Source organism: Suricata suricatta, chromosome 5, assembly GCF_006229205.1.
Source record: "Suricata suricatta isolate VVHF042 chromosome 5, meerkat_22Aug2017_6uvM2_HiC, whole genome shotgun sequence".
Taxonomy (NCBI): domain Eukaryota; kingdom Metazoa; phylum Chordata; class Mammalia; order Carnivora; family Herpestidae; genus Suricata; species Suricata suricatta.
In genome coordinates this window covers 107,471,856-107,486,825 of record NC_043704.1, presented here as the reverse complement: position 1 = coordinate 107,486,825, position 14,970 = coordinate 107,471,856, and the positions used below count along the sequence as shown (strand labels likewise).

The window sequence follows — 14,970 nt, the reverse complement described above, 5'->3', positions numbered from 1 at the left end:
CAAAGAAATATAATAACTTGCTTAAACTCACTAATTAAAAGATCCGTGTGTCAGAACATTAATTGTAAGTAACAAAAACCTACTCTGGTGAACTTAAATGACACACTACTAATTGAAAGGACCGAAGCAGTGAGAGTTGAAACAATTCTGTCCATTTGAAGGGTGTATGTTTCTGAGCAAGGGAAACAATAGGAAAGATACACATTAGCCATAAAACATCATCATCCCCTATCCATGGAATTTTTCATTGGAACCAGCCTTAAATGAGAAAGCTCTTATATATTGATGGAGTCCCTGAAAGGAATGATGTTCTGAGTTTTCTCAAGAAACCACTCACTTTCAGAAGAGTCTCTGAACTCTGTATTTGGGGATTAATTGGAACTGTTTTCAAAACTTCCCTTTCTTAGCCTGTTTAGATTATCAAAGCTGATTGTTACCTTGTCCTGTTTTGTAAAGAAATCTGTAGGTTAGCCACCCCAAATATCTGAACATGATTGGGTGATAAATATGTTTCTACCATGTGTTTGTCTGAGAAAGTAGAAAAAGCCAGAGTAGCAGTTTCCAAACCTAAGACCTCTTCATGCATGTCCATAGCAGGGCTCTGTGTAGCCACACTTTCACGTCTACAGGCTTCAAGACAATCCATCATGATTTATTTTACTTGCTTATGCGTCAACAAAATATTTATTTGATCAGAGCATTTCAGGGCTAAAAGAAATGTGAGCAAACCTCTGGTCTAGCAGGTGAGAACCAGAGGAGGTGGGGCAGACATTGGAAATTAGAAGCTGTAGGGTATAGTGCTATGGGGCCATAGCAGAGACGAAGGAGTCCAGAATCATGAATTATTTTAATCCTCTTAGAAAAATTGGGGGCTCATAAAAATGGAGATGTTTGAGGGATGAGGATGGAGGACTTGGAACATGATTGGGATGGTTGGAAGCCAGAAAGACATGACCCAGGGTCTGTGTGTCTGAATAAGAGAAAATGTGGACTAGGGAAGAAGAAAGGAACAAAAGCTGAGGTCTGCAGACCTTTCAGTGAGCAGGTGCGAGCTGGAATTGAGTTAAACCCGGAGAGGATTTTGTTTGCCCGCTCACCCAAAATACAAGCAGAGAGAAACCGTTCCAGACTTGGGCTGAGTATCGAAGTCTGATGACATAGGAATTGAGGGAAACTTACTTAATATACTTAAAATTTAACTTCATTTTTTTAATTTATTTTTTTATTTTTTAAGTTTATTTATTTATTAAGAGAGAGAGAAAGAGAGAGAGAGAAAGAGCATGAGCAGGGGAGGCACAGAGAGAGAGAGAAGGAGAAAGAAAGAATTCCAAGCTGGCTCCACACAATCAGTGCAGAGGCCAACATGGGGCTCAAACCCATCAAGTGTGAGATCATGACCTGAGTGGAAATGAAGAGTTGGACACTTAACCGACTGAGCCACCAGGCACCCCAAACTTCACTTTCTTAAATCAGTAGGTATTTGTTGAGCTTCTACTCTGTGACAGATCCTTTGGTAGGCAGCAGATATGCCAAGGAAACAAGGCAGAAAAGGTCCTGTTCACCTAGAACTCATGTAATGATGTGAGGAGATAGAAAACAAAGAGCCAAGTAAATAATAAAAGAAAATAAGAGAAATGCAGACAAGAGTATTATCAAGGAAACAAAACAAGCTGATACACAGTGAGTGACTGGGGTTAAAGGTTGGTGAATTTGGATGTAATTTGGTTTGGTTCTTACAAAGATCACTCTGGCCGCCGCTTGGCTGACTTGATAAAACAGATCGTGCCAGGGAAACTGCTGACCTCATTTTGTCCTTTCTGGGCACCAGGTGACTAACAGTCAGGAGGGTGTACCCAGTCGGGCATCTGTATTTAACAAAACATAAAGGAGCTTTTAAACTTGAGACTTAGTGAATATGACATGAATATGTGAATGTGACAAGACTTGTCTTGGCATGTGTGGCATTGAGAACTCTTTGAGATGGATTGAACCTGGTTTTTAAAAAGAACTACATGCAGCTTCTCAAACATGCGCAATAAACGTGAGAAGTTACACCATAAGTGCTCACATCAGTCTCTAAGTTCTCCTCATTAAGAATCTGATGAAAGCCCCCAAAGAGTGTCCATGCTGGTCTACAGTGGATTCTCTTGAGTCCGGTGTTTCTCCTGCTCAGATTGGCACTCTCTCAATTCTGTCTGCAGTCCCTGCAGGGCAGCAGGTCTCTAGCGCGACAGGCACGTGCTCCCTGACAAGGATGTTTAAGCTGGAAAAAAAATAATGAGCCTTTTGATGGGAAACCTCCCTCTCCCACTTGGTGTCCCCCGTGTGTTTCTTCAGGAAACTTCCTGTGTAACAGTATTAAAAATCCCGGGCATCAGTGGCTGGGAATAACACAGTTCTGTGACTTCTCAGTCGCCTCATGCTCCATCTGCCTCCCTTAGAAAGGGGAAGGCAGAAAATTGGTAAGAGCTGGGTGTCCCAGGACAGAATCTTTGGAAGTGAAACCCTGATCCTTAGGTGGTCGTTGCACTGAGGTACCCAGATATCAACCAATCTAACTGGAAAGCTCTCTCTTCTTCCCTGGGTCTTGCAACTGTTCATAAACAAAGATGCCAAATTTTGAAAGACAATAATAATATGTCATTGCTCTTTTTCTCTTTGGCAACCAAGAAATACCAGCTTTGTTCTAAGCAGGAGAAGCCCAATTTCTGAACAGAGCCAATTCATTAGTACCATTTCTTGGTCCTGCAAAATGTAGACAGTTCTAAGTAGAGTGACAGTTCATGGTCTTGGATGTTAGTAAATATTGTCCCATTGATAGTGTGTAATTTAAGATTTCACAAGGCTGTAATTATGAATTTCACCACAAAACCATGTAAAACCAATGATCATCTCTGACCCAGCTATTATAGGAGTCGAGATTTACAAAGTTTTATTTTTAAAAGAAGGGCTACGTAGATATGTAGGTGGATTCTTTTTTACATAAAGGATTCATTGTGTGAAGGCTTCAACAAGGCTACCTTATGACTGTTGGCTCTGACTCTTGTTAGAGCTCTCTCAGTGACCAGAAAGAAAACTTGAATTTCAATTTGAAAAATATCCTGGCCAATGTACTATTTAAATGTTAAAATATATGTTGATTACTTTCTCCCCAAATTATGACAATTACTATCATTTGGCATATTATGTGTCTATAAGTTTCTCAGAGAAGAAAATTAAAACCTTAGGGTAGAATCATATCTTGTAAAAAGGATTTAACAGCAGGAGTAAGCCTGGGTTCTGACAGCTACTAGATAAATTTGGAAGCAAGGAAAGATAATCAAGATACTAAGACACACATTTTAATCAGTCACATTGGAGTAGTTGCCAGGTAATGGGGCTCATTAAAGGAAGTAGTGTATTCCATGTAGTTGTCTTAAATATTCAAGCATCCCAGAAATTGGTAATATCCTGTGCTTCCAGTGTTCTGGGAAACTTTACCAGCTCAGCAGACGAGAAGCACCATCCAGAGTTCATGTGCTTGCTTTATGCCAAGTTCTAGAGTCTTTAAATGCACCTGTAAAGATAAAGATACTGGAGTAAAACCAGTTTGCAGCATCAGTGAAGTGCAGGGGAGCGTTCTTGTTATTGCTTTCTTACCTCATTAACAAAAAAGCATCCCACAGAATAAAGAAATCTCAGTAGACTGATCCTGGAAAATTCTAATTACCATTCCCTTCATAGTCAATAGTAATTCCCTGTTGAATGCAGATGAATTTATATGATTAGAAATATGGTTAATTCAAAACACTGCATGCTTATACTTTGGAATAGTTGGTCCCATGCGATATGAACTCAGACGTATTTGTTTACTTCAAAGGGAAACAAGATTTCTGATTACTTTTTAATAGGAAAAGAATGGACCTGGTGAGAATGTACACAAAAACATCCTTTTATCTCTGCTGCCTTAGTGATTAGGGGTTTAATACAGGTTTAACACAGGTTTTTCATAGCTGAAAAAAGAGTTTGTTCTATTGAGTGGCAGTTCCATGGACAGAGATGCTAGCTGGACAGCCCCAGCATCACGGGCATCCATGAAAAGGTAAACCCTCTCCCTGGGGGGATCTGTTTACTTAGCTTTTAGGGAAGGTCCTGTAATGCCAGTAGCTAAACCTTCCTTTAAGTGGTCCTCTTGATTTTCAAATTGATAATACCTGTACCTCTTGCTTGATAAAATGTTTCTTATTTGCCTATCAGTTTTACGTTTGATCTCTTAATGAGTCACTATAAATTCAGATGCACCTTTTCTACTCACAGTGAATGGAAGTGTGCCCCTTTCACTGATAGTCAATAAGTAGGGACATAAAAGCCTCTTGAAGTTACAAAGTGTTAAGTACTGTATAACCTTCCTTCATATTTACCCTAATATTTACCCCAATACTGTGAATGAGTATTAGAGGCACAGAAGTGCCCGTTACCCCCAAACTTGTGTGGCATGACTTCCCTAATCATGGTTGTCCCTTTGTCCTTAAGCTGGTGCTGGGAACTTGAATTTTGAGTAAATTTTAATGGAGTGGGATCATTTATTTTAATTGCTGTTGGATACTCATAGCAGAATAGCAGTGGGTCAAAATTTACGTAAGTGGTATTCAATTTCCTGGTGTTGATGCTACTCTGAATTTGAATAAGACATTTATGTATTCTGTAAAAGGTTGATAATATAACTAGTTTATGGCTTACCTTCTCAAAGTTAAAATGCATGTGAAGATAAAATGGAAAGAATTTAAGTCCTCAGAAAAGAGCAGATATCAAATCTAGAAGTTTTATGTTGTGAGCCACAATGAACTGAAACCCCCAGGTTTGTGGAGCTTACAAGCATATAGTCTCATCTGCAAACAACAAAAATAAACAAAAAAAAAACAATTGCTTGGCCAGAAGAGAAGATCTAAAGATGTCTGATAATGTTATATGAGTTTGTGGCCATCTCTTCCTGAACATTTGAAAAAGACATACATAAGCAGAGAAAACCTGAGAAATGGAATTAAGTAAAAGAATTTATTATTCTTCAAGAAAAAATACTAGTTTATTGCTGATCAAATGTTTTTGCAACTGCGTTCTTAGTAAGGTAATTTAAAATAACTTGATAATGGTTAGAAAATTACAGAATTCCCAAACTAAATGGTGATAAATAGTACTTGCAAACGGGTACATTTTTGTTCTGCTCTAATTCTAACACATGATGACCTTCTAAGAATTTGTGCAGGTCATTTCTTTCTTTGTTGTGAAAAAAATTTTTTAATGTTTATTTTTGAGAGACACAGAGAGACCGAGTGCAAGTAGGGGAGGGGCAGAGAGAGAGAGGGAGACACAGAATCCAAAGCAGGCTCCAGGCTCTGAGCTGGCAGCACAGAGCCTGATGTGGGGCTTGAACTGGTGAACCTTGAGATCATGACCTGATCCGAAGTGAGACACTTAGCTGACTGAGCCACCCAGATGCCCCTGTGTACGTCATTTCTTTTAGGATTTAGAAAACGATATCTATTTTACTGTGTTTTACATGTTACCAAAAACTAAGAAATAAATTTTAAGTTAAATCACCATGCTAAATATCTAGAATGTTCTCCAACAGTCCATTGTTATTTATTTCTTGCAGGCTTGTACAGCATATGTGGAATTTATGATTTCTGTGGCCAGATTGATTCGTAAGGAGAAAGGACTGCTCATTGATGAAAACCAACTTTCTTTGGAAATGAAGAAAGTTATGGAACTGGAAAAAGAAATTGCCACTGTAAAACACATTTTCTTTAATACGCTGAATAAGTTTACCACCCTTTTTTTCTTTTCTCCTCTCTATCATATTTTAAAGGTAAAAGGTGCAACTTTTTAAAAAATTGGTAAGAATGCATAGCTCAGTAATGAACCATTGACTTTATGAGGACATTTGAAACTGTAGAATTTTGTAGTAAACTGGGTTCCTGATAGCCAGGAGACATACTAAGTTTGGCAAATATTAAACTAGATACACTTAATTACCTATTATAAGTGGATTATACCAAAAGCTTATTTGCGGTCATTGGTTGAAATGTCCTTGAGACTCAGGGCACATGTGATTGCTGTGTACAGTTCTCCTTTGTTTTATTTTAAAGTTTAAGGTGATCACAGAGATTGACTATCTCTTTGCTTAGAAGTATTAGTCCCTGAATACGGCCACCTGACAGCGTGATGTTACTTACTGAGTTCAGACCTTCAGATTAGCTCAAAGGATCTGACAGGCAAGGTTCAGCAGCAAAGCAGACACAAGATGTTTTCCTGAGTTTCCTCTAGTTTCAGATGAACCCTTGGAGTCTGAGTTGGCACTTTTCTTGTCTGACAAGAGTCTACAGTCTGCAGGAGTGAACTCTGTCTAAGCAGTATCAAGGTTATTGATTAAAAGCATGGTCAGTTTCAGTCGAGAGTCTACAGACCTCTCTCTGACATTGCAAACAACAACCTGTGCTCCTAAATCCCCATGTGCTTGCCACCGCCATCAGAATCTTGAAGACTAAAGATCCTTGAGGGCATTTTTAGCTTTCCTTAAGCTGCATGCAACCGAAAATCTCCAATCAAAACCAGACTTTGCCTGGAGCTGCAGCTGGATGAAAGGCAGTTTGATGGGTTACATGTGGTTCTGTGCTGGAAACAGAACAGTTAGACGAGAATAGTTTTTATTGCCCTGGGTTTTTACCCCTTTGTCCTTCCCAGACCATGTCCTCCTTTGATCAGCCTTAGCTCTGTGATCATTGTATCTTCCCTCAAAATTATTCATGTCTTTGTTTTTCCTCCTCTCTTAAACTCAGGTTGGGGTGAGGACTTAGTCTTCTTTGAATCACGTGTGTATCTCTAACAGAATCCAGCTTGTTGCATTCAGGAGATGTTTAATAAATAATTTTTTAAGGAGTGAATAAATAAGTACCTAAAGGGGAAATTGGAGCCAATGTCACTGAGAAATAATTCCCATATTAAACTTCTACCTTTTGTCTCTCTTCACCTAAAACTGATTTCAACCACTAGTTGAGGAGTTGTTACTGCAATTTTTTCTTTTGATTCAACGAAAAATAAACAAACAAGTAAATAAAACCGGGCACTGTTGAGTATAGAGTACTAAACTAATTATGCAGAATAAGAGTCACAAAATGGAAGGTGCTGGCTCTCTCCTCAGGTGACAGTGCTGTGTAGTAGGAATTTTCTCTCTTAATTGTTTTAAATTCTTGCAGAAGTCATTATGGGTTTTGGTTTGTTTTTGTTTTTCCTGTCTGTGTCTTACCTGGGGCACTGGATGGTAGCAGTGAAGAGATAGGAAAGAATCTCTGAGAGATGCATTGAAGATTGTATTTGAGAAAGCTCTATAAAACAGCCACAGCAACAACTGAGCTGGCCATGACCCTTAGAAAGAAAGAGGCTTGCAGACGCTGTCACTGTGATTCAGCGGCTGTCAAAGTATAAAAAGATATTTGAAAAACTTTATATTTGACACAGCAGCCAAACAGTGATGATTATTACTGAATGTATTTAAAATCACCTAAATTTTACTTCTCTTTTTGATATGAATTTATTTAAATCTTAAAACAAGTGTACAAAATAGAGCTTGAATTATGTTACACTTATTCCATATTTCTTTTTCCCTCATACAGAGTTATATTTTTCTAAAGTATTCTAAAGTAGTTCTAAAACAATGATCAAAAATTAAATCCATAGGCTACAACTAAATCTGAAGATCGAAATGATCCAATGCTTCTTTATAACAAAATGACATTAGCCCAGCTCCAAAATAACTTTTCACTAGAGATCAATGGGAAGGTAAGTACTAAGTTTTATGTACTTTGTTTATGCCATTTCTAAAATTACAACATTGAAATATAGTTGGTTAAAATTTGGTGGTTATTTATTTTTTTAAATAAACTGAATGTCAGAATGAATTTAGAGGACACCAACCATTTGACTTCATGACAAGACTGGAAAAAAAAAAACCTATATGAAATCATTGTATTATATTTACTTAGAATGAATTTCAAAGGTAAAATCCAAGGCAGATATGCAATGATATTAGAAACTGTTGTAACAAAGGGTTTGGAAAACATTAGACCAGAAAGTCCCTCTGAAAGACAACTGTATAGCCATTGGACTTGGTCAGCCAAATGATAAAGTCACTAGATTTCTTTTTAACCCTAAAAAGGATAATTTATTTATGGAACTTGCCATATTCTCATCAAGGCCATCTATCAAGATGTTCCAAGTAATAGTGGAGAAATAAAACACAAGAAATAAGAAGAAAAATCTGTCTCAAAGATTGCATTTATAAGCAGTTGTAATTCATTAGCTAGTACATAGTAATTTTGGGGGGGTACCATGCATGTGTCCTTGTGTATAAGTTCATACACATGATTGGGAAAAGAAGCAAGATCGAGCAGAAAATCTACAAACCATCAGGTTTAGTGATAGAATTCTGTTTGGCACTAATTACAGTGAAAAAAGGGAAGGGGGATACTTTGTAAAGGCATGACATATTGTTAGGAATTTCTCACTTAAAGCTGTTTAATATAATAAGTGTTAAGGGTTTAATAAATATGTTTTGAAAGAATGGTCCGAACCACCAAAAGAAATCAAGAAAAGTATACAGCACCTCATACTTAATAAGTGATCTGTATATTTATGTACTTACAAGTATATAAACTTCTCAAACACTGAAATGTGGTATTTCAGCAATATTTGCATAATCTCCATATCTCTATTTTTTTCTTATACCTACTGGTGGTTGAATAGCCACAATTCCCATTTAGAGAATAATAGATAAGGCTTCATCTCTTAGCAGCTCTAAAGTGTAAACACTGCATGCCTAAAGACCCAATATTGATAGTTTCAGATGCGTTGTTTGGTTTCTTTGGACTATTTACGTTGTATCTTTGATATTACTGTATCTCTCCTATGACAATAATATGCTTTCATTTATAGCAGAATCTCCACTGAGATGTATCACTGTGTTTGAATGGATTGTTTAATAACCATTTTAAAAAGATAAACACTTTATACCCATTTAAATTTTTGCATAAACGTAGGAATCTTTATTTTTTAAAGATAATTTTTTTCTTTCTTTCTTTCTTTTTTTTTTTTTTTGTTTAATATAAGTTAGACCAAGAAGATGACATCAAGCTTAAATTCTGTCAGTATATTCTTTATGCTTAGGCAATTTGCTTTTGCTCTTAAGTGGTTGGTTGAGTGCTGCTATCTAAATAATCATGCTACAGAACTAATTTCTATTGAGGAACTGATTGAAACAATGGAGGGAAAATCCCACACAAATAACCAAACTGGCCATTGTGGTAATTCTATAGTGATGCAAATGACAACCTACCCATGTTTGACTCTATCACCTTGAGTCTTAGAACCTAGAAGTCCCAAATGACTGAATGCTTTATGCCTGCTTTTTTTCCAGCCATTCAGCTGGTCAAATTTCACAAATGAAATCATGTCAACTGTGAATATTAATATTCCCAATGAGGAAGAAGTGGTTGTTTATGCTCCAGAATATTTAACCAAACTTAAGCTCATTCTTACCAAATATTCTGCCAGGTAGGTATGTCAGAGTGCCTATGTCCTCAAAATTTACATTCAATATCACTCTTTAGAAGCTTTGCAGCCTCATCTTTTCTGTTGCTGGGTGGTGGGTTTTTTTATACAGAGATCTTCAAAATTTAATGTCCTGGCGATTCATAATGGATCTTGTAAGCAGCCTCAGCCGAACCTACAAGGAGTCCAGAAATGCTTTCCGCAAGGTGAAGAAAAAATCTCTCTTTTCGTAAGACTTAAAGCATAAAGAGATGGTTATGAAGGCTTGCCATGTACACTATTAGAATGTGGTGAACTTTGCCAAGAGTCAAAATGCCAAATGTTGGTTTTTTCGCCCATATTTTGGCGGTGTTGCTTAGGAAAGCCAGCTTTCATGGGCTTTGCCATCCCATGATTGTCTACTCTGGCCCCATGATTGAATTGACCTGGAAGGAGATGCATTCGGTTCTGTGAGCAATGTATGAGACAATACCGGCTTTGTTTTGTTGTTGTGTTAAACATAACTGCAAGGGTATCTATCTCAATTAATTTCATTTTCAGGTCCCCGTAGCATACTAGACATACAGACAGGTGGACTGCATTGATGTGGACAATCCACTGAGGGTACACCTACCTGGGAACAACGTTAAGGCTCTTACTAAGCTGTACCTGCATTGTTTAAACAATCATCCTGTTAGTGCTGTGATGAGGGGGAGAGGGCAGGAGGCATTGAGGAAGGAGAAACTCTGGCAAACGTACTGATTGGTGTTATGGAAAAGATATAACTGCGTATTTGACATTTCTAGCGTTTACCCTTTGAAAGGAAATGTAAACAAATTTTTTAATCTAAATCCTGTAAAAATGACATTTTGCTCCATGTCCCTTACCTCAGTTAATCCTCTCGTTAGTACTTAAATTTATTCACATACAGTTCTTCTAAGTACTGGAAGTTCAGCTTAAACATGAAAAAACCAAAAGGTGTTTTCTTTTGTACCAGATTTCTCCCCTGTTACGTAAATTGAACATTACTTCATGTTTAGGTTTATGCAGTCATAACTGTTATTATTATTTTTTTGTTTTGTTTTATTGGGAAGGGGGCCATTTTGTTGTTATTTTTTAATGCTGTCTAGAAAGGCATTCACGTGTAACAGCCAAAAGTTCCACTGAGACATACTACCAAAAATACACCTTTTTTTCAGATTACTTATAAGTAAACAGTCCAATTGGATTACATTTTGTCTTCAGCAAGGACAACGTGCCTTGTGAGGAGAAGCAGTGAATATTTGCAAGAATTTAGGAAACATAAAGAACAGAGTCCCTGTGAAATACGTGTTCTGCCATGCTCTGGCCATCTTCTTGTGGTCAGACGCCATTTCCTTTCTCTCGCCCTTAGGCCCTTTATGGGACAACATCAGAAACGGCAACGTGGAGACGTTGTGCAAACTATGTCAATGGGAATATGGAAAATGCTGTGGGAAGGCTGTACGTGGAAGCCGCATTTGCTGGAGAGAGTAAACATGTGGTAATGTATTCAGCACAGTACTCTTCTCAGTTCACTGTTTCCATCAATGGGGAATTACAGTCGTTCATAATCGGGCTAAAGTTTATTAATTGGCAGAGACTCTCTATCACAATTTGTGGTTGTTTCTCAATGAATCTCCTCCTCCGAGGGGTCTACTTATGTTTCTGATCTTAACGTTGTCTGGGCCAAAACCAGTCTTCGCCCTTCCCGAAGCAGTGTATTCAGAGTACCCACTCATGTGTTCTGTTGATAAGTTAATTGTAAATTCTATTAGCAAGATTGGCCAAGAATTTGGGTTTTCTTACTTTGAAAGTAAAGTTTTAGGTTTATTTGAAATTTTTAAAAGAGTACTCCATTTTTCATTGTTATTGAAATGAAGACCATGGAGCTTAAAGACTGAAAGAAACTATTTCATTGTTATTGAAATAAAGGCAATGGAACTTAAAGACTAAGTGAAAGAAATTATAATAATGCTACATCATGTTTAATTGAACTACTAACAGTGAGGACAGCTACTATTTCATGTGTACTTTTATGATAATAGAAACTATTACATTCTTTTTTTTATGTTTATTTTTGAGAGAAAGAGACAGAGTATGGGTGGGAGACTGGCAGAGAGAGAGGGAGACAGAATCTGAGCCTCTGCACTGAGCTCCATGCAGGGCTCGAACTTACAAACGATGAGATCATGACCTCACCCAAGTCAGACGCCACCCAGGCGCCCCAAAGCCATTAAGTTCTAAAGATGGTTTATTTATTAATGCATATATAAGACCTATTTTATTATTAGGGTTGATAGTAGCAAGATTCCTTTGAAGATATAATTATCCACACATATCCTTTTGTTTAAGTTATGGATTTGTCTACAAATTTACATGTATCAACTTATCATTGAGTTACGTAAAGACGGCTCAAAACCCTGTTTGTTAAAATTTGTGTTACAAAAAAATTAATTCGTGCCCTAAATTTGCCTTCTGTTCCTTTCATCTTAGGTTGAGGATTTGATTACACAGATCCGGGAGGTTTTTATTCAGACTTTAGATGACCTCACCTGGATGGATGCTGAAACGAAAAAGAAAGCTGAGGAAAAGGTAAAAAGAAACACAAAGCTAACTATTAGCTAACAGCTGCTTTACAAGAAAAGATCAACTATTAAAGAAGTTCAGAAGAAAGAAGTTCAAGGATCACATAAAATTAAAGCAAGCTCCTTCAAGCTGTCATGTTTCCAGGAACGGTTTTCATGGATAAAGATTTGTTTCTATGATTTTTCACCTTTTATTATCGCTTTGCAACCAGCTCCTACTCTCCATGTTCAGTTCAAACCTTTGAGAGATCTCTGATTTTCCTTCTAGTTTTAAAGGAGTCTTCAGAAAACAAAAGAAAAATCTTAGATGAATACGTAGAGAACTGAAAGATACTATCTTTCATATAGCTTCCCTTTTCATAAAACTAAAGCCAAGGGACTCTACTAAAACCTAAAAATATCCCTTAACGTTTAATGCATATTTCCAGCTCAATTTTTAAAAATATGCCTTATTTAGACTTCTTTATGACGTAGGGAGAAAAGTACTAAATTTCTGTCAAGTAAATATAAGGTGATGCATTATTTGAGTATTACGTGGTGATCTACCATGTAATACATGTTAAAGGAGGCTTTAACATGTATTTAATACATTACATGTTAAAGGAGGCTTTTTATAACTATTCCAATCTGCCCCCATTGTGCACCTGTTACTGCGACTTCTCATATCTTGCATAGGCGTGAAGGTGTCAAGGTGCCTAGGTGGCTCAGTCAGTTGTTTGACTTAAACTATCATGAACTCACAGTTAGCGGGTTCAAGCCCCACGAACAGAGGGCTCAGCCTGGAGCTGCTTCAGATTCTGTGTCTCCCTCTTTCTTGACCCCCCCCAACTCATGCTCTGTCTCTCTCAAAAAATGGATAAATGTTTAAAAAAAATTTTTTTAAAGAATAAAGGTGTCAGATGTCTAAGGAAATGTTAGGTTTACACTTACTATGATCATTTGTCTTGATAACCATATAAAACTAGAAGGAATATGTCCAGTGGAAATTCTGTATGCTTTGGGAGCAAAGTTCACACTCAACCTGATAAATCCTCTGTAGCTGGGGTGACAAGAACAGACCATTCTTTAAACTGATACAGAAAGAGTTTACGAACTGACTACAATAAGAAAACTAAGCTGCCGGCTAGTGTTTTCCAGGATTAAATCATGTGGAAGGACTATCTTATTCAGTTATCCCAAACCTAGGGGTAGGTTAGGCCTAGAATCTAGGCACCAAGGTATATGTCTTTTCACCACTAACTAGGTCCTCAGAAATTCAGGCTGGATCTTCTTTCATTTCCTAAGTATCTGTGACCTGGGTCTATTTGATGTAGCACAACTGATTGTGCTAGAGCGTCATGTCCCAAGGCAGCATCACAAGTAGTTCTGTGAAGAAAACTCTCACAGTCAAAGAGTTTAGGGAACATTTCCTGTAGGAAGGCTTCCCTGATCCCACCCTAGACTAGTAAACATGCTCCTAGGAGATGATTTTCAGGCACCATACCTAATACTCATTACATTGCCTGTCACTGATCTTTATGGTAAGCTCTCTGGGGGAAGAAATCTTTTCCTACCATTGTATTCTGAGCCCCTTACAAACTACCTGGCTCTTCGTAGATGTTTAAATATCTTGAATGAGTAAATAGACAAATTAATTACTTAATGCTTACAATTGGACACTTAACAGTTACGTCATTTTAAGCTGCAGTAAAGAAGCCTACTTAGTGTTTTTGTCACAGTATTCACCCAAAGTATTTGACAGTAAATCCTTTTCACGTAGAATTATCTCTGTAGAGTTTGTGTCTCTTAAGACACTCTTTGGGGACGTGTCTTTTAGAAAATAAAAAACCTCTGAGAAAGAGACTGATGGTGCGGAAACCTAAAAGAAAATGGCCTTGGCCCAACGGACTTATTGACGCATATCCTGTCTGATCCACTGCGGAAATCCTGTGCTTATGAAACAGATTTGCAGCATAGTTAAATTATTTTTCTTATGTTTTTATTTATTTATTTTGAAAGAGAGAGAGTGTGTGAGCAGAGGAGGGGCAGAAAGAGCAAGAGAGAAGAACCCAAGCAGGCTCCACCATCAGCACAGAGCCCAAAGCGGCTCACGATTGTGAGATCATGGCCTGAGCCAAAACCAAGAGTGGGACACTCAACCAATTGAGCCACCAGGTGCCCCGCGTAATAAAAATACTTAAGGGCAGTGTAATATGATAGAACCAAAAGTCAAACATCTTTGAAAAAATGAGAGAAATAAAAAATGGGAAGCTATTGCAGTAGTAAATAAGTAGTAATAATGGAATAATAAAAAATAAGGAAACAATTTTAAAATAATAAAAATTAGCAAGTATAGTAAGCAAGTGGTAAACATGAGCTAGTATACCAAGGGAAGCTCTGTTTTCTACTCATTTAAATAATGCCATTCATTTAACTGTGGAAGATTGGTACACTGGCTTTGGAGACTGAAAGAGAACATACAAACTCCAGGACTCCGTATTCAGAAAGAATATTAGCACTAAACTTATAAGCCCATATCTGTTTTCTCAGCCAAATCAGTGAAGTGGAAAGACAATTATAAGCTGCTAGAATGGAAGCACTATTACTTATCCCTCCTGTAAGATGAAAGAAAAAAGCCTTTCAGAGAAGACGTCCATAGAAGTACAATACATGTGGAACAATGACTTGTCAGTTTTCATTTTGGTTTCTTGGGAAAGCTGGAGCCTATGAGAATAGGGTATTAGAAGCTAATTTTCAGAACTATTTTTTGTTTGTTTCGAACCCCAAAGAGAAGCCATTGCAAAGATCTTTATTTAAGTATTGT

The 14,970-nt window shown here is 37.4% G+C and overlaps 1 protein-coding gene across 1 annotated transcript in view; it reads left to right on the top strand.

Moving 5' to 3' along the window:
- Positions 1-14,970, top strand: part of MME (membrane metalloendopeptidase) — a 96,665-nt gene that overhangs the window by 43,772 nt on the left and 37,923 nt on the right. The window contains exons 9-14 of the mRNA XM_029940015.1: positions 5,633-5,767; positions 7,714-7,815; positions 9,449-9,585; positions 9,695-9,788; positions 10,955-11,083; positions 12,076-12,174. Coding sequence (XP_029795875.1) covers positions 5,633-5,767; positions 7,714-7,815; positions 9,449-9,585; positions 9,695-9,788; positions 10,955-11,083; positions 12,076-12,174 — 696 coding nt within the window. The remainder of the gene's footprint in view (positions 1-5,632; positions 5,768-7,713; positions 7,816-9,448; positions 9,586-9,694; positions 9,789-10,954; positions 11,084-12,075; positions 12,175-14,970) is intronic.